Genomic DNA, 19,790 nt, shown 5'->3' with positions numbered 1-19,790 from the left:
GTATCTGTTGCCAAATATAAAAAGAGAAGCCGGTTCTAGGTGATCACCATAAAAGCTTTCCCAGCATGCACTTGGGGCTTGGGAGGATGAGGAAACTCTGTTAAGTGTGAGCACAGGATGTCCAAGACGAGGAGGCAGTCTGATAGGGTGACCATCAGCTGGCACAGGCGAGTATCTTGTTGAAGGCAAGTTTGGTTTGCTGTGCCAATTGCGTGTAGAGGGAAAGTCTGGGTGGCTGAGATGATAAAGCCTCTATCAGCAGGCTTTGTAGATCCATCAGATTGCTTTCTCTCCCCTCCCAGGTGTCTGTTTGCTGTTCTGGAAAAGCTAAACAGTGGTTGATCCGTGGACTCGATTGGAAAACAGTACTATTTTGAAACGAGGCTTGGTTTCCTGTGTCAGTAACCTGTGTGGAGGGAACACACGGAGTCTGTGTCTGGATTTTGGAGTCATAGTCTGGCTACAGCTTGGATTGTCCCCACATTAGCAGAGCAGCCCCGGAGACATAACAACATGTCTGCTGGCAGGCTGTGGTCTGGCCTGCTGCTCCTGCTGTCTTTTTTCTGCTCTAGAAGTTCAGCTTGTGGCCTCTCAACACATGTAGAAATAGGTAAGTCCTGGGCCTTATTTATCTCTCTGTCTTCCCGTGGGTTTTAGAGACAGGATCTCCTGATGTAGCTCTGGCTGACTTGGAGATCACTATGTAGACCACGCTGGTCTCCAAGTTGAGGGGATCTTCCTACCTCGCCTGAATGCTGGGATTGTGGGTGTTTTGCATCATTCCCTGGCCCTTTGTGTTAGTTCTTAAAGATTATTAGTTTTAAGTTTTTGTGTGTAGGTATGTGCACACGCATGCAGGTGCCTTTGGAGGTCAGAGGCATCAGACCCCTCTGGAGCTGGAATTACAGGCAATTATGAGCTACCCAACATGGGTGCTGGTGACCAAATCATGTCCCCGTCAAGAGCAGTACGTGCTCTTAACAACTGAGCCATCTCTCCTCCCCTCTTTGTGTGTTATTAAGAGGACAAGAATCTGTCAGTAAGCCTGAGAAAGAGATTGAAGATCGATTCTGTATATTGGCACAATTCTCCCTGCTGTGGGAAATGGCCCGACAGTGGAGAAGAGAGAGGCAAGATTGGACGTGTCCAGGGCTAGGAAGTGGCAGGTGGGCTTGGTGGAGGGATAGGTAGGTGAGAGAGCCGAGGCCCTTTGTGCTAGGCCACCGGGTGTTCCTGGCAGGACAGCAAGGGTCTGAAGAAAGTCACAGGACCAGGAGAGAAGGACGGTGGGCGCTACGGCAGGGGCGTGAGATTATTTTTGTTGCTTTTTACACTTCTAAGGACGGGCATTTCCAGGTAGACGGGAAGGGCCATGTGTGGCCGTGGCAGTGGGTCCCTGAGCCAAGTGGCTGTCAATGGCTCTTAAGAGCATGATGCATCATTTGAGCTTTGAGGTCCACCCTCAGTTCCATCACTGACCTAAATTACTTCCCAGGGGTTAAGTGCTACCTATGGGCATTAAGGTGCTTGGCTTCAGGGAGGCTAAGGCGACTGATGAAGCTGGGTGGTTGTTAATATTACAGGAGTCCAGCTTAGCATTAGGAGTTCTGCAGGAGAAGGCCACACACTCCAGTGTGCCTGACCTTGGGGGCAGAGGCAGAGTGATCCAGAGTACACTGGTTATCTGGTGCTGGCTAGTCCTTGTCACCTCGACAGCTCTGGGAGGAGGGGCTCTCAACTGACCGTTGCCTCCGTCAGATTAGGCTATAGATAAGTCTGTGCTGCATTTCCTTGATTCGTGACCCATGGGGCAGGTTCAGTTCACTGTGGGCAGGAGGTGTCTGGGTGTCTAATACGGCAGGCTGAGCAAGCTATGAGCGAACAGGCCAGCAAGCACTGTTCCTCCATGGTCTCTGCTCCAGTTCCTGCCTCCAAGTTCCTCTTCTGAGTTTCTGCCCTGATTTCCCTCCATGAAGGACTGTGATTGGGGTGTGCAAGCCAATAAAAGCTTTCCTCCCCAAGTTGCTTTCGGTCATGGTGTTTAATTCCGAAACAGAAACCAAAGTAGGACATAGATAGTGGATTTAGATAAGTGAAAACAGGCAGGTTTTTTAGATTTACCTTTTCTGGCTTTGTTAAGGTATAATTGACAAAAATAAATTGTATAAATTTAAGATACATGATGTGATATGTTGATAATCTAATTAAAACCCTCATCACTTTACATAGCTACCATCCTAAGCATGTGTGGGATTTGCTTCTTATGAAATGTATTTATGAAATTTTTTAACATGTAGAGAATATAAGACAATTCATAATACAATCAAAATAGGAGTACATTCAACAATGATTTTAAGATTAATTTTAGGAAGGTTTGATGTTCCAAGCATTCATTTATTTCAATGAGGATGACATTATTTCATACTTATGCCACCTCTATTAGTTACAAAGAGAGACAAGGTTACAGATACAGTAGGAACAGTTACCAGTGCAAAGTAGATCTAGATCCTGAGCCATGGCAGGCAGGACCCTGAGATCACAGTTACCAGTGAAAGGGACACGGAGAGTTGGATTTGCAGATGCAGAAATGGATCCTACCGTTTCTGGCTCGCTCTTGACCGTGAGTCTGCCGTTCTTTCTATCCAAATTGCTATCTAAAGAGAGTCAGGAAACGGTGGGAAAGGGACCCTCTCTCGGCCATTAGACAGTCCTGCTGTAAACTAGATGTGTGGTTCTGAGCGACCCATGGTGCCTGTGTGTCCCACTAAGCTGGGAGAGGGCAAGCTAATGAATTCTGAAGGATCTTCCAACTCTAAAGTGACAGAAGCTCAAAGGGAACACAGGTAAATGAAAATAACTTTTTAAAAATCTTTGGAGTAAAACAGACAAGCAAACAAAACCCTTTGAGTTTCTGTGTTGGTTCCTGATGGATAGGTAAATCCTAATGGATATTTAAAAATACCTAATCAGGTTGTGGTAGCTTATACTTGTAGTCCCAGCACTGAGGAGGCAGAGGCAGGAGGATAATTGTGAGTTCTAGGCCAGCTTGGGTGACAGAGTGAAACCCCTTTTCAAAAAAAAAATTATCTATGTCTACAGACATACACACACAAAAAAAACCCTGCACAAATTCTAAGATTTTTCATATAAAAGGCAACTGAAATCCCGTCTTATATTCACCAACAACTTAGATGATATAGCTGGTTCATTTTTTCAGTTCTTATGAGACCTGAGTGGAAGATTGATCTTTATGTCACCTCATTATTAGAATTATCCTTGTTCAATGGTTTGTGTTGGGAAAACACTAGAATCCTGTGTCTGGATTATGTGCATGGTTTATGACTTGATTGTTAGGGTGTCAATGAATACAATAGAGGAGTGGGTTTTTTTTTTTAATTGATATATGACTTTAAAAAAGATGAATGTGATTCAGGGTTGGAGCGATGGCTCAGCAGTTAAGAAAGCTGATTGCTCTGGGTTTGATTCCTAGCGCACGCACATGACCTCTCACTACTGTCTATACTTTAGGGATACAATGCCCTCTTTTGGACTGTGAAGGCACCATATGCATGTGGTGCGTACACATGTATGTAGGCAGAACTCCATACATATAAAAATAAATCTTTAAAAAAGTGAATGTGATTCGCAGTAGAAATAAGGTGTTGCCATTGAATGTGTGTTCCCAGGAAGGTCAGCCCTTTCTCTAATGCTAAGGTTCAGGTTGGATCTCTATGTGTCTGTGTGTAGAGGGTGGAATAGGCAACTTTCCGAGGTAACCTTGTCCTTCTGAATTATTTCAATCATGAAATGCACTTGAGGATCATTGGCTAGCCATGCTTTGAGCTTTTCTTGTATTTTGTGTTTAGGTTTATCTACTCAGTTCTGAGGCAAATACCATGACAGTTTCTGTTTCCCAATTTCCTCCCAAATGACTGTTACTCTGTCCTCACTCAGTATTTATTTTAAGTGGTTCTCTCAGCCAACCTGTAAGGTAGCGTTTTGTTTTCATTTCTCAGAGGCAGGAACTGAGGTTTACAGTGTTAGGTAACTTGTCCAAGGTCATAGTTAAGAAGAAATTTTAAATCGCCATTCAAGTTTGATTTGTATTCTGATACAGTTACGGTTAATATAATAATATAATATAAAAATTTTTGGAACAGTTATGCTTTAGTCAGATGTGGTGAAAGATGCATTTAATCCTAGCACTTGGGTGGAGGCAGGTGGATCTCTGGGAGTTCAAAACCAGTGTGGTCTACAGAGTTTCATGCCTGTCAGGACTACACAGAGAGACCCTGTCTGAAACAAACAAACAAACAAACAAACAAACCAAAAACAGTTATGACTAAAGAAAACCTCAAGTGAATACAACCTTACTTTTTATATTTTTGGTTGTGAGCCTAGCCTTTAACGGCTGAGCCATCTCTCTAGCCCACAACCTTACTTTTTTATTTCCAGTTTTCTCCATAGTTTGCAATTGAAAAATTCTCTTTTCCTCAAAAAATGATCTCTGCGGGCTTAGAGAGATGGTTCATCAAGTAAAAGTGCTTCTTACTCTTGCAGAGGACCCAAGCTCACGTCTAAGCACCCATGCTGGAGGGCTCACAACTGTGTGTAACTCCAGCTCCAGGGGATCCTATGCCCTTTTCTAGATTGCATGGGTAACTGCACTCAATGTACATATAATCACACACACACACACACACACACACACACACACACACACACTCACACACACACAATTTAAAAGAAATCTTTTAAAATATGAACTCTGGTAAGTACAATTGAACTTAGCTCATATGGTATTCGTTTCTTTCAGGACACAGGGCTCTGGAGTTTCTTCAGCTTCAAGATGGACGCGTTAACTACAAAGAGGTAGGGAGCTGGATTTCTGTTGATTGTACATACATTTCCCTCTGTGGGTGTCAAACAAAGGTCTAAACATATCTTTAATACTAAGTGTCCTTATATCCTTATAAAACTAATGTGCTTAAAAGGTACACATCTCCTCCCGTGCCACTCAGATATTACATATGTATGTATACAAATATATATTTATTTAAATTTTAAACATTTTAAAATTTAAATATTTAGGTAATATAATTCATAATTTGAAAACATGTTGTTTCTTTGCTTTTTGAAATATTTGGTATAGAATCCAGGGCCTCGAGCATGCTAGGCAATAGCTTTACTAGTAAGCTACATCCCTGACCCTTGAAATAATTTTTATATAATTTTTTTTCTTATAAAGAGAGGTCTTACTTGAGAGAAATCACTCATTCATTTTCTACTTTTTATCACTATGTGTTGTCCACAACTTTATCATCAGAAGGAGGAGCAGGAAGTCTTTCTTTCCTTCTCTCTCTCTCTCTCTCTCTCTCTCTCTCTCTCTCTCTCTCTCTCTCTCTCTCTTTCCCTCTCTCTCTCTGGTGTGTGTGTGTGTGTGTGTGTGTGTGTGTGTGTGTCTAGAGTGTATCATCACTGGAAACTGAACCCAGGGCCATACATGTTCTAGATAAGAACTGTAGCCTCAGCTTGAACTCAGAAGCCAGAGGTCTTGATGAAGAAGTGTGCTGTTGCTGTCTCCTCTCCTCTCACCTGTAGGACTGTGTGACAAGTCACCTGTGCCCATCCTGAAGTCAGTTTAACCCATTGTGTCCCTATGCACTGCTCCTGGTTGTATGATAATAATAACAATAACAATATAATACTTAACATTCTGTGGCAAAGATGAGTCTTAAAGACTAACATTGATAGCAGTGGTTAGCAATCTCTTGCGACATCAGAACTGACTCAGTCCATTGGTCTGATGAAATGGCTCAGCAGGTAAAGGTGGTTGCTGCTGAGCCTGCCAACCTGAATCTGGTCCCTAGACCCTGTGAGACCCTCACTCTATTCTCTAAGACGAAGAAGGAGGCTTAGACAAAGATATCTTACTATAGATAGACCCAGGCCAGCAGGTAAAGGTGGTGGCTACTGAGCCTGCCAACCTGAATCTGGTCCCTAGACCCCAGACAATGGAAGGGGAAAAAAATGTACTTCTGAAAATTGCTCTCTGACCTCTACCTATGGACTATGGCACACATGCACAAATAACTAGATGTAAAAAGAAAGGCAGGTGGATAGACAGGCGTTGTTAATTCCACCAATCGAGAATAAGACGACTACCACAGTTTAAAGCCAAATTTGAAGCAAACTTTAATTAAATACTGGCCAGGTCCATCTTTGTTTTCCCAGAAAAAAAAAATGGCCCCAAATAAAGTTTTACAGCAGCTTAAGTATTTCCCATCAGGTCCTATCAGGGGCAAGCATACATCCTGATGTACCTCCAGCTTATATCCAGTCAGGGGCAAGTGCACACCCTGACTTATTTCCTGCTTGTGAACGTCCCACCCACAGGTGATCCAGCACATCTGGTGCAGCTGGGGCAAACAAACGTGTTTAGGGGAGTGAGAACATGTGGTTTGTGATCTCCCATAAACAACAGCCTCCAGCATTTCAGGAACATGTGGTTTGTAATCTCCCATAAACAACAGCCTCCAGCATTTCAGGAACATGTGGCTTGTAATCTCCCATAAACAACAGCCTCCAGCATTTCAGGAACATGTGGCTTGTGATCTCCCATAAACAACAGCCTCCAGCATTTCAGGAACATGTGGTTTGTGATCTCCCATAAACAGTAGCCTCCAGCATTTCAGGAACTATATGTCTTTGGGCAAGGGCCTTGTAGATCAGAGGCATCTTTTTGTTTCATGGATCTCTAAGGCATAGTAACTAAAACTTAAAATGTAACTTTGGCTCTCACAGCATGCAGCAAGTTCTGGAAAGGTCCCAAACACAAGCACTTTCCCCCCATTGAGTTGGGGCTGCCCCCCCCTCCTAGTTTCACAATGAGTTCCTTAAATACGTTGTTGTTGTTGTTGTTGTTGTTATTATATTTATCTATGTTGTGTGTGTTTTTCGGGGAAGTGCATGCCATCTCTCTGGTTCAGGATGAGGTATTGTTTACATTCTTTCAAGCTTTTTTGTGTCCAGCTGTCCATAAAATGTAGCCTTGTCCTCTGGAATTCTATGGAGGTGTCATTGTGTGGCCTGAAGCTGGACAGCATCAGCAATGAGTCTGATTTAACATTCCTAGCGTGGGTGGGAAAGCCCAGCAAGCATTGCTCAATTGTCCTTCCCTATCGGACAGGGTAACATTTCTTTAGGGCTAGACTCAGGCCAAAATGTCCCCACCTTTAAGTTAGAGTTTATGGGACCTACCTGGGGCAGGGAAATTCTAGTTTTTACATTCCACTTTTGGAGGAAGGTCTGAGTCAGGAAGCATGAACAAAAATCACATTCATGTATATGTACTTCATAGTACACACGCACACACAAACAGCCTTAATTCCTTTTGTGTTTTACTGGGAAATTTTGATAAATATTCAGATTTGATGGAGGTTTTGCTTTTATGGTTTATTTTTTATTCTTTTTCCCCTTGCCGGCAAAATTGGGCTGGGAAGGGTGGTAAACACCTGCCATTCCTGCACTTGGGAGGTTGAAGACAGTTCAAGGTCTCCTTTCACTATATAGTGAGCTCAAAGCAAGCCTGTGTTAGGAGTGACCCTGTCTCACAAAAGGGTATTTCATTCTAGGTTTAACTTGGCCTTTTAATTATTAACTTATTAATAAGGTTCAATATATTTCAAAAGAGTAGAAATTTTTCTATTACCTCATGTGTTAGTTGCCTATGTCTGATAATGGCTTATTATAATGATTACCTTCCCCTTGATGTGTAAGAAAGGCTTAACACACATCAAGCTCCTAAACCAGAAGCTGATAAGATTATTTATGCTTTTTAAAAATTTATGTGTATGAGTGTGTGTGTGTGTGTGTGTGTGTGTGTGCCACATATGAGCACATGCCTGTGGAGGCCATAAGAGGGCGTCAGATCTCTTGGAGCTGGAGTTACAGGCAATTGTGAGCTTCCTGTTGGGGGTACTGGGAATTGAACTCTGGTCAACAAGAGCTTTTAACCACTGAACTGTCTCTGTATCTTGCTATTTATGATTTTTCTTTTTTTTTTTTTTTTCCCGAGACAGGGTTTCTCTGTATAGCTTTGCGCCTTTCCTGGAACTCATTTGGTAGCCCAGGCTGGCCTCGAACTCACAGAGATCCGCCTGCCTCTGCCTCCCGAGTGCTGGGATTAAAGGCGTGCGCCACCAACGCCCGGCTGCTATTTATGGTTTTCAAGTGATGGAAGTCCAATTGTCTGGCTGGTGATATATCTCACTGGGTAAAGGCACTCTGTACCAAGGCTGATGACCGGGGGTTTGAGCTCTAGATCCATGGGGATGGAGGGAACTTGCTCCTGAAAGTTGCCCTCTTACATGCACATGTGTACTGTAGCACACATTCATCCACACAGGTGAATGCACATGCACACGCACATGCACACACACACACACACACACACATCCATATCACACATGCATAATAATAATAAATCAAATTTATTTTTTGAAAAAGAAAACAATTGTACCACCAAACTTGACTGTGGATTGTGTCCTTCACGGCCCCTTTGCAGAAGCCCCTTGATCTAGTGTAGACAGAGAGGGATTAAAAGCCAGGAGTGCCGGGCAATGTTGGTGCACGCCTTTAATCCCAGCACTCGGGAGGCAGAGCCAGGTGGATCTCTGTAAGTTCAAGGCCAGCCTGGGCTACAGAGTGAGTTCCAGGAAAGGTGCAAAGCTACACAGAGAAACCCTGTCTCCAAAAAACAAAAACAAAACAAAACAAACAAACAAACAAAAAATTGTAAAAGCCAGGAGCTAAGGAACTGGCTGTCCTACCTGCGTGAGAGTCAGAGGAACAGCTCCATCGGTGTCTAGAAATGTCTAGAAAGGCCTCCAGGAACAACATGCAAAACAGTGGTACTAGAAACTCTCCTGCTGGCTAGCTGCAGATTCAACAGACTTCAACAGTCTTGCTGAGGAAAACGCAAATCCATCTTGAGCACTAGTTACAGGCCCTTGTAACCTCAGCCTGCGCTCCCGGTGGACCTGGTGTCCTGTGCTCCCTGTGAGCAGGGCTGGAGTGCCGTCACCAGAGCCTCTGCATCTCTGCTGCAGAAAACCTGCAGGCTTCCAAGCCAGTGGGAGAAGCAGGAGGGCTCCAGGGCAGAGCTGGGGCCATGCCAAGCATGCTGGAGACTCAGTCTGTTTCTTAGCCTCTGGTCTGAGCTTGCAAGTTCAACAAAGACGTTCTAGAGAAAAACCCTGCTATCCGCTGTCACATCATTTTCAAAGGGAAAGAATATTTTTGTAACTTTCTAAAGCACAGGGAAAATGGAAATAGGAAGGGAGGGAGGGAAGGAGAGAAGAAGAGAGGGAGAAAGGAAAGGACAAAGGATGAACTAAAGGCCATGAGATATAACCCTGCACATGCACACAGCAGTTTGTTGTTGCTACTTATACATTTGTGTTAAATCACAGACGTGTGTGTGTGTGTGTGTATTTTTCTTATTTCACTGTAGATCATTAAAAGTCTTGTCCTAAAGCAATTTTGGATCAGCTGACTAGTCTTAGGAAGGCCGGGTATGGTGGTTGTTACAAGCCTGTAACCCCAGCACTTCGGAGATGGAGGCAAGGGGCTCAGGAGTTCCAGGTCATCTTTGGCTCCATAACAAGTTCAGGCCAGCTGGGCTACAGGAGACCTTGTGTCAGAAAACTTTGTGTATGTACAGAGAAATAAAAATTAAAATAGTCTTAGGGGAATTCTACTCCATTAGAGAAACAAAAATAGAAAATGAAAGATGGTAACATTTAAACAGGCAGTTTTGCTGCTTTCTAAACAGGCCTGTTATGTAGGAAAGGGCCTGGAGTTTTATGTGCTACCTACTGTACTCTGGTAAAGTATGCCTGGGCTTTGAACAGTTGCTCCTGCCCACGTTTCCCTTCACGCTGCCCTTGTCCAGTGTGGTTCTAGACTCTCATAGCTACAAAAGCACGGGGCTGACTTCTCCCAGTCTGCCGGTCCCTGACCTCTAATGTCTGCATTCTCTTGTTCCTCAGCTACTCTTAGAACACCAGGACGCCTATCAGGCTGGGACGGTGTTTCCTGATGCCTTTTACCCTAGCATCTGCAAAAGAGGTACGGGAGGGTTTTCAGAGGAATGACGTCACACTTACTGGTGAACAGGATTGGCTCTGACTTTAAAAATAAAGACGGGTGGTGGTGGCGGCGGCGGCGGCGGCGGCGGCAGCGCACGCCTTTAATCCCAGCACTTGGGAGGCAGAGGCAGGCGGATCTCTGTGAGTTTGAGGCCAGCCTGGGCTACAGAATGAATTCCAGGAAAGGTGTAAAGCTATACAGAGAAACCCTGTCTCGGAAGAAAAAAAAAGTATGTTTCTTGGGTTGGAAAGATGCTCAGTGGTTAAAAATGTACACTGCTCTTTTGGAAGATGGGGTTTTGGAAGCCCGTGTTAGGTGGCTCATAACTACCTGTAACTTGGGCTTTTTTCTGACACCTTTTTCTGGTCTCTACAGGCACTTGCACCCACATGTACATCATACACAGACAAACGCATGTGCATAATTAAAAATAAAATATAACTTTATATATAAACACATATATGTAAAATGGTTGTTCATCGGTGACTTTTCTGCATAAGCATAGAAATTCTGGAACTTTGCTTTGTGGTGATGCCTGGTCTAGATGTCTCTGTGTGCTTTAGTGCTCTGTGGTAGCCCTTTCTGTGTTTGTTAGCACGCGACTTTCAAAAGGTTCCCTACAGTCTCAGTTCTGGGTCTGCCCTAAGGCAGCCTCCTCCCTGGGTTGTTCTTGGTATTGAGACCACTGCCCAGTGCTATGATGATCTAAGCCAGCTGCGTATGTTGAGGAGAATCTAATGGGAGTGCCTTTCCTAAGGGTGTGGACAGGTGAAGGAGTCACCAGAGACAGTGCAGGGGAGTGATCACTGCGTTGTGGTGGGAGACATTCATGGAGGGGGGCACTCGACAGGAGTGGAATCTGTACCTAAGGGTCAGAGCCAGCCCATTTTGACCCTACAGCAGAAGAACTGAGAACATAAATACCCAGATCTCCCATCTCCTCCTTTTCTCTCATTTCCTAAATTAGTCTGTCCATCAGCCAATCCCAACCCAACTAAACCTATCCCAAACCAGGGCACAAAGAAACCGGCTGAAACAGGTACTGTTGGAGTTACCCTGCAGGCAGAAGTGTGTTGAAAGAAATCTGCAAGGATGGTCTTCCATTTCATTGGGGCATCGGGTCACCATGGAAACCATTTCTGGTGCCTCAGGATAATCTATTGTTTTAAGTCTCTTTTCTTAACAATTTAGTGGTGACATTTAATGTTGGGAGCATAGCATGAAGATCACTGAACCCACAGATCTCCAGAGAAACCAGAAATGTTAAGCATACAGGATTGTCTTTCCAATGGGAAAGATGAAAAACCTGTTTTTCCATCTAGAAAGCTAAGAATTGGAAATGATTAACTGCCTGGTGATCTGTGTTATCTGTTGGGCCAGGCCATATCAAGCTCTTACAACAGAGACAGGAGTTGGCTAGCAATCTGAATGACCCTTCTGGCCATAGGCTCCCCCAAGCTCCCACAACCAGGACCAGAGGTGGCTAATAACCCAAATGACCTCTATGCTATCTGTATGTCTGAGACCAGACTGGACCTTATGCCCTTAGGTTAGTACAGCTAGGGTATCCTTAGAACCCATCTTCTTGGCAGAAATGACATGTATACCGAGTTGAGTTTTAGATTAATTACACTTCCTCATGCAAAGGGGATTGTATTACATGAGGGAACTTTTTTCAAATTGTACTGGGTTTAAATACATTGGGAATAAACTGCCTGTTATTAGACTCCCCCAAGTCTGATCCAAGCTGACGAAGTCAGTCTGCACCAGGTTTTCATTCTTTTCTCTTTGTGGAGTTTGCTTCCCTGTATGATACCTACAGGAACCCCCTCAATTTAACATCAGTGAAATGCTAAGGTGCTACTGCCTTCTGTGTTCAGGATTGCAGAGAGCTAAGTTTGGCATTTCTTGTATTTATAAATACTTATTTCTCTTTTCCCCTGTCTTAGAGTTTTTATTGCTGTGAAGAGACACCATGACCACAGCAACTCTTATAAGAAAACATTTAATTGGGGTGGCTTGCTTATAGTTTCAGAGGTTCAGTCCATTTATCATTACGACTAGGAGCATGGCAACATGTAGGCAGATGTAGCTGAGAGTCCTATATCTTGCAGGCAACAGGAAGTCAACTGAGACACTGGGCAGTATCCTGAGCATAGGAAACATCAAAGCCTGCCCCCCCCCCCACAGTGACACACTTTCTCTAACAAGGCCATACCCACTTCAAAAAAGCCACACCTCCTAATAGTGCCTCTCCCTGTGAGATTCCGGGGGCCAGCCACATTCAAACTTCCACATTCTCTCAGTCTGTCATTCTTCATCACTGTTGTTTTTGCCTGTGGGTCATAGCTCTTATCTCTAACCTACTGTTTCTCACTTGGCATTTCCTAAGCAGCATTCAGGGAGTCCCACTGTCCCTTGATATTCTGACAGTCCCTTGAAACATTACATATGAGAAAGAGAAAAGAATATTTTGATAATTAAATTCAAGAAGCACTACTCAATGTGTACTATCCTTCAAGACAGACAAAACACACAACAGTAGTTCTGAGAAGTGTGGACAGGGTCATCAAAACTTTCTTCCATGCATCCATCCATGCATCCATCCATTTATCTACCTATCTATTATCTATCTATCTATCTATTTATCTATCCATCTATTATCTATCTACTTATAAATCATTTATCTTTCCCTCCCTCCCTTCTCTCCTTCCATCATTCCCTTTTTTTTCCATGATAAAGTCTTGTGTAGCCTAGGTATGGCCTCAAAATCACCATGCAGCAGAAGATGACCTTGAACCCCTGATCTGCCTCCACCTTCTGAGTTTTGGGATTGCAAGTGTGTTGTCACCATGCTTGGCTTTCCATGTTTTCATAAGAAAGTTTATACTCTCCTGAGTGATGTGAAGATTAGGACCAATATGTGGCAGAGAAAAGTAACTTCCAGAGAATAAGTGGGGAGGGTGTGTGTGAACTGACTCAGTTAGTAAAGGTACTTGCTTCCAGGTCTGATGACCTGAGTTCAATTCCTGGAACCCACATAGTGGAAGGAGAAAGCTGACTCCTGGAAGTTGGTCTCTGATGTCTATATGAGTGCTGTGATGCAGTGTGCATGTACACACAAACAGGCACACCATAAACAAATGTAATAATAACAATAATAAAAATAAAGAAGAATAACAGGAGATAAGATGTTGGAATATAGGCACATCCTTGTGCAAGTATCCTCTGAGTGACTCTTCCGGTCTGTCTGTTCATGAGCTGTCCTTGGAGGAAGAACAGAGGAAACAAGTTATTGGAGGGAAAATCAAAGCATCCAGCAATACAGTGGGCGGTCATGGGAAATTTGAGGAGACTCTCGACTTTTTTGGTACCACAACTCTCCTTTTTTGTTTTATCAGGAAAATACCATGATGTATCTGAGAGGACTCACTGGACTCCCTTTCTTAATGCTAGCATTCATTACATTCGGGAGAACTACCCTCTGCCCTGGGAGAAGGTAGGTGTGCCCTCCAACCACGCATCAGTTCACCGCTGTGCTGAGAAGTGCCGTTGGATCACTCCATTTGGAATCTCTGATCCCCAGACTGGGGTAGCTAATTATCCCTTGACCTGCAGTGCCCTGCACGCCAACGGGCACACGGCAGATGCCTGGCCAATACAGAAATAAAGTTACCATAGAAAAGTTTGGAGATTGTCACTCCAATGCCAATCAATCTGAAACCCTTCCAAGACACAGCATTTCAGAAAATCCTATCAACTTCCCTGTGGCTAGAAGCTATGTAATTTATCTGCTTCTAATTCTTTGTTAAGTCTCAGTCATGGAAACTAGTTCATGTTTGTTAAAGCCTTTCAGGGAATCAATGTAACCCAACACCTACGGCTTGGATTTTCTTTTCTGCCAGGACACAGAGAAGCTGGTGGCTTTCTTGTTTGGAATCACCTCACACATGGCTGCTGATGTCAGCTGGCACAGCCTGGGTATTGAACAAGGATTCCTCAGGACGATGGGAGCCGTGAGTGCATATCGCCCCGAGAGTGCCACTGCCACACCCAGATCAAAGCTGGACTTGGGCTGGGGTGTGGGGGAGCTCAGAGGTAGCATGCCTGCTTAACACACAAAGCCCTGGGTTTGATCCCCAGTTCCGCAGACAAGACTGGATTCTCTTAAAGAAAAGGAGAATCTTGAGGTTATTCACACACCCTGGGCACATTAGCCTTCTTATCCAAAGTGGCTTCTGGTCAGAGTTCTGTCTTTGTTAAATGGATTCCTTTCCTTGTTACCACCTCTGAAGATGCGTCCACAAAAACTGAGTGAACTAACGTGCTGGAAACGGGACAGGCTTGTCTGCAGTGCCTTTGAGACTGTGTCTGAGTGAGGAAAGGAGTATCTGCCACTTGGCTCTGCTCAGCATTGATTGTTCCCAAACAGAGAATTGCAGTCTCTCCTGATAACAGCGGAAAGGGCCTGCTATTAGTTGTTTTATTTGACTTTTGGCATTTTTATTTGTTTGTTTGTTTATTTTATTATTATTATTTTTTGTTTTTGTTTTTTTTCGAGACAGGGTTTCTCTGTGTAGCTTTGGAGCCTGTCCTGGGACTCACTCTGTAGCCCAGGCTGGCCTCGAACTCACAGAGATCCACCTGGCTCTGCCTCCTGAGTGCTGGGATTAAAGGCGTGCACCACCACCGCTGCCCGGAGGCTTTTGGCATTTTTAAATGAAGATTTTAATCTTTCTTTTTATTTGATGTGTATTGGTGTTTTGCCTGCATGTTGTGTGTCTGCACCACGTGTATTCAATGCTTGCAGAGGCCAGAAGAGGTGCTAGGGTCCCGCTGGGTCTGAGTTACAGCTGTGAGCCATCACGTGGTTGTGGGGGATCAAACTCAGGTCTTCTGGAAGGGCAGTCACTGAAGCCTCACTCCAGCCTGCTTGCTGCACGTTAATTGAATTTTTCGTTAACATATACGATAATGGGCTGGCTTCATCATAATGTTTTCATGTGTGTGTCAGACCTTGCTCATATTTGTCCCACAGTCACCCTTAATTCCATCCTGTTGGACCTGTAATCTTGGACTCCATTGGAGACGTTGTCCACCCCAGGGAGGCACAACTGTCTGCAGCAGTCTTGTTACCCAACTCAATGGCCACCACAGACAAAAAGGAGAATGTCAGTGTGAAGACCAAGTCTACCACAATAAACTCCAGTCCCCTGGGTCAGGCTGTCACCTCCCCTCAGCTTGTCTGACTTGCGGTGACATTCTAGGTCACAGTCTGGGACATTCACCATGTGCTTCTCTTTGCTCCTCAGATTGATTTTCAGGACTCCTATTCTGAGGCTCATTCAGCTGGTGATTTTGGTACTGTTTATTCACTTTTTTCATATGCCAACTACTTTTCTATTTATTAATGTGATGCATGTGTGTGTATGTGTGTGTATGTGCTCTCATGTGCATGATGTGTGTGTGTGTGTGTGTGTGTGTGTGTGTGTGTGTGTGTGATGAGCCACAGTGTGCATGTGTGAAGGTCCAAGGGTCACTTTAAGGAGTGGTTCCCTCCACCTTTCTGTGGATTCTGGGAAATGACCTCAAGTCACCAGGCTTATATATCAAGTGCCTCTACCCACTGAGCCATGCTGACAACCTTATACATTGTTAAGTACTTTTCTGATTATAATGCTAAAGTTCATTTAGAATATAACACAGTTCATTCAGCACAGAGATGCATTTCTAAATGGGCATGTTAATATATTCTTTGTTTAAAAATATATATTTTGTTGTTGATGTATAATTTTATTAACACATTTTCACTTATATGTTGGATTAAAATCCATTTGATAAATTAGTCTTAGTCACCTGTATTTTAGCTTTCAATTGGTGAACTCTTTTTTTCCTGTAGTAATTCTCTTTAAATATACAAGTTAGTATTTATTTAAAAGGACCTATATGGTCTATCTTTTTTCAAAGTAAAATAAATCCAAAGTCGAGTGTGGTGGCACATATCTATAATCCCAGCACTTGGGAGTCTGAGACAGGAGGATTACTGAAAGTTGAAGGCCAGCATTAAGCACACAGTGAGTACCAGACCAGCCAGAGCTACACAGTGATTCCCTGTTAAACAAACAAAGAGAAAATAGAATTGTTTTATTATACAAATGATTCTTAATTCATACATTTCACTAGCTAAGATATTTAAAAGATAGCTTTTTCTTCAAGACAGATCTAAAACAGAGAATGAGTAACTATGGGAAATATCTGGTTTGTGGGAATGTGTAAGAAGTGTCTTGGCATTAGCCTACAGATTGTAAATATGTTTCTCTTGCTGTAGGAGGAGATGTGCTGAGCCAGTTTGAATTTAATTTTAACTACCTCTCTCGGCACTGGTAAGACCAATGTTTTTTTTTAAATATGTGATGCCCAAATGACACTTATGACTTGGGCTCTTATTGGGTTTGCTTTTTTTTTTTTTTTTTTTTTTTTTTTTTAAGTTTATAGCTTATTTCCCCCTTAGTTTGTCTTTTTTATTTCTTGTTGTAATTTCTCTCTTGTTACTAGGTATTGAACCAGGGCCTTCTGAATGCTAGGCCCACTTTATTGCTAACTAAGTCCTTAGCTGCTGCTTCTTCTTCTTTTGTTTTACTCTGTTTAAAATTTGAGACAGGGTCCAACTGAGTCTCTCAGGTTAGCCTTGATCTCACTCATAGCCTAGGCAGGCTTTGACCTCGTGACCTCTTTCCTCAGCCTCTCAAGCAGTGTGAATTATTAGCATGTGTGACTAGTTCTGGGTTTTGTTAGTATATTGAACAGTGTTTTGAATAGATCATTTCTAGTTTCTTATCATTTTGTTAAATTATTTCTTAAATTATCTTTGTGCAGTTTATAGTATTATTTTCACATAGGGTGTATTTTGACAAACAGAACCTGTTAATCCATAGTAGTTGATATATCTATTCTCCTTAGTTACATGTACTTCTGATGTCTTTTAAAAGAAATTTTGTACCTTAAAGGCATGAGATTATTCTCCTATGTAGTCTTCTAAAACATTTATTTATTTATTTTATTTTATAATTTTATTTAATTTTACATATCAGCCACAGATTCCCCTGTCCTCCCTCTTTCCCCACCCCTACCCTCCCCCCAGCCCACCCCCCCATTCCCATCTCCTCTAGGGCAAGGTCTCCCCTGAGGATTCAGCTCAGCCTGATAGATTCAGTTGAGGCAGGTCCAGTCCCCTCCTCCCAGGCTGAGCAAAGTGTCCCTGCATAGGCCCCAGGCTCCAAACACCCAGCTCATGCACCAAGGACAGGACCTGGTCCCACTGCCTGGGTGCCTCCCAAACAGTTCAAGCTAATCAACTGTCTCACTTATCTAGAGGGCCTGATCCAGTTGGGGGCTCCTCAGCTATTGGTTCATAGTTCATGTGTTTCCACTAGTTTAGCTATTTGTCCCTGTGCTTTTTCCAATCATGGTCTCAACAATTCTCGCTCATACAATCCCTCCTCTTTCTCACCTATTGGACTCCTGGAGCTCCACCTGGGGCCTGGCCATGGATCTCTGCATCCGCTTCCATCAGTCATTGAATGAGAGTTCTACCACATTTATGGTTTTAAAAATATTTATTTTTATTTGTATGTATGTGCCTGCTTGCCTATATGTGTAACACGTGCATACAGGTTTTTTTGGAGATCATAAGAGGACTGGATCCCCTGGAACTGGAGTTATAGGCAGTTGTGAGTTGTCTGATGTGGGTACTGGGAACCAAACCTGGGTCTCCTGGAAGACTTTCTACATTTAATTTATCTGGGGATTTTTGTGTAAGATGAAATATAAATTTAATATTATTTTTTCGGTAGAAGTAGCTGGGTGTTCTAGAACCATGTTTCCATGGTCCACTCTTTCCTCACTGGTCTGCAGCACCACCCTTGTGCTTCCTTTCTCTTCTCTTGGCCTGAGAGACTGTCCCTTAGGAACATTGGTTCTTGCCTTCCCATGACTTTGCTGTATGTCTGCTTCTGTAAGGGCAGAGCTTCCTGTTTGTCTTCTGTCTTAGTGACCATTGAATTGCTGTGAAGAGACGCCATGATCAAGGTAACTTATAAAAGAAAGTATTTAACGAGTGGCTTGCTTACAGTTTCAGAGTCCATGATCATCATGGCAGGGAATATCGCTGCAGGTAGGCATGGTGCTGGAGCAGTAGCTGAGAGCTTGCGTCTTATCCACAAGCAATATGCAGAGAGAGAGAGAGAGAGAGAGAGAGAGAGAGAGAGAGAGAGAGAGAGAGAGACAGAGAGAGACAGACAGAGAGAGAGACAGACAGACAGAGAGAGAGAGAGACAGACAAAGAAACAGAGAGAGTGAGAGAGACAGAGAGACAGACAGACAGAGACGGAGAGACAGACAGAGACAGACAGACAGACAGACACTGGGCCTGGGGTGGGCTTTTGCCCAATAACTAGGAGCCAAACATTCAAATATATGAGCCTATGGGGACCTTTCTCATTCAAACCATCTTTCCTCTTCTTCAAAGATACTTTTGTCTTTGCTCTTTCAGATGAAATTTAGGATCAGGTTGATGTGTTTCAGGAAAAACTTGCTGGGATTCTGATGAAAGTTTATTGATTCTATAGGACAGCTCTGTCCTCAGCAGAGAAGCATGTCTGAGCAGTAGATGAAGGTTAACACAGAGTCACACAGCTGTCCAAGTGTAGAGAGGAAGTGCCTGGGAAGTGACCAGTCACACCTGGGACATCTGGATCTTTCTGACTCCAAGACTCAGGGACCTTCTCAGAAGAGGGAGTGGAAATATAATAAGAGCCAGAGATTGTGGAGAACCACTCAAGATGAATGCGCTCACAGATTCAGCATCTGTGGGAGGACCGCTCAGGACAAATGCCCTCACAGGCTCAGCATCTGTGCTTGCCTGCACAAGATCGAGCCAGTCAGCATTCCAGCATGGAGGAGGGAGGAACTCACGAGCTCCCACTCATAGCTGAGGAGTCATTGACAGTTGAAGGCTGCGAGAGGAGTTTCCTTTAGGGGTGTGGTCCCTAACAGGTTGAGCATGTCCAGGGGATGGATGGCTCCACAACCACGTTCATCTCCGCGCTTCCCATCCTGTAGCTTCTGAGGTTCGGTAGATGCCAATAGAGTAAAGCTGACTTCCCTTGCTTGCCTTCCAAAGGTTCTGCTTTCTATTTGGGTTTGGACTTTGGAATTTTATTTTATTTTTACTTTCTTGTTAGCTTAGTGATTCATTAAAACAAATATTTTTCTCATTTTCTTTTGCCTGTTTAGCTACTTTTATTGAGAAGGTCATAGGTGCTCTTAAAAGCTTTTAAAAAATGGGCTTCTTAATCTCTTCTTTCTTGTAAATACACATAAATCAGTTTTTAAAATCTCCTTCCTCTTTAATTTTTGTTTATTTCATCTTATTATAAAAATTGGATTTTATTGGTTGTTATATTCTTGTTTATTCTGAGGATTTTGAAATTGAAATAAAAATAACTATAAATCTGATTTTAAGATACTGCTGTTCTTTCAACTAAAATAATTAATGTCTGTGAACCAAAAGCTGGGCCCGGAGTTCTGGTGCTTTCTCCTGTACATCTAAAATTAGCTCATTGGAGAGAGGGGTCATA

General features: G+C 43.3%; 1 protein-coding gene across 2 annotated transcripts in view; it reads left to right on the top strand.

Annotated features, from left to right (window-relative positions):
• Window positions 1–19,790, top strand: part of Gpld1 (glycosylphosphatidylinositol specific phospholipase D1) — a 52,074-nt gene that overhangs the window by 2,083 nt on the left and 30,201 nt on the right. The window contains exons 2-8 of one of the 2 annotated variants that reach the window (XM_028880763.2): window positions 303–610; window positions 4,817–4,872; window positions 10,053–10,131; window positions 13,554–13,651; window positions 14,058–14,168; window positions 15,465–15,513; window positions 16,481–16,535. In XM_028880763.2, the coding sequence (XP_028736596.1) occupies window positions 514–610; window positions 4,817–4,872; window positions 10,053–10,131; window positions 13,554–13,651; window positions 14,058–14,168; window positions 15,465–15,513; window positions 16,481–16,535 (545 nt within the window). In that variant the 5' untranslated portion in view covers window positions 303–513. Of the gene's footprint in view, window positions 1–203; window positions 611–4,816; window positions 4,873–10,052; window positions 10,132–13,553; window positions 13,652–14,057; window positions 14,169–15,464; window positions 15,514–16,480; window positions 16,536–19,790 lie in introns of those variants that run through there. The other variant, XM_037205863.1, reaches the window with a different exon arrangement.

Source organism: Peromyscus leucopus, chromosome 5 (assembly GCF_004664715.2).
Source record: "Peromyscus leucopus breed LL Stock chromosome 5, UCI_PerLeu_2.1, whole genome shotgun sequence".
NCBI lineage: Eukaryota > Metazoa > Chordata > Mammalia > Rodentia > Cricetidae > Peromyscus > Peromyscus leucopus.
This window is presented reverse-complemented; position numbering and strand designations above follow the sequence as displayed.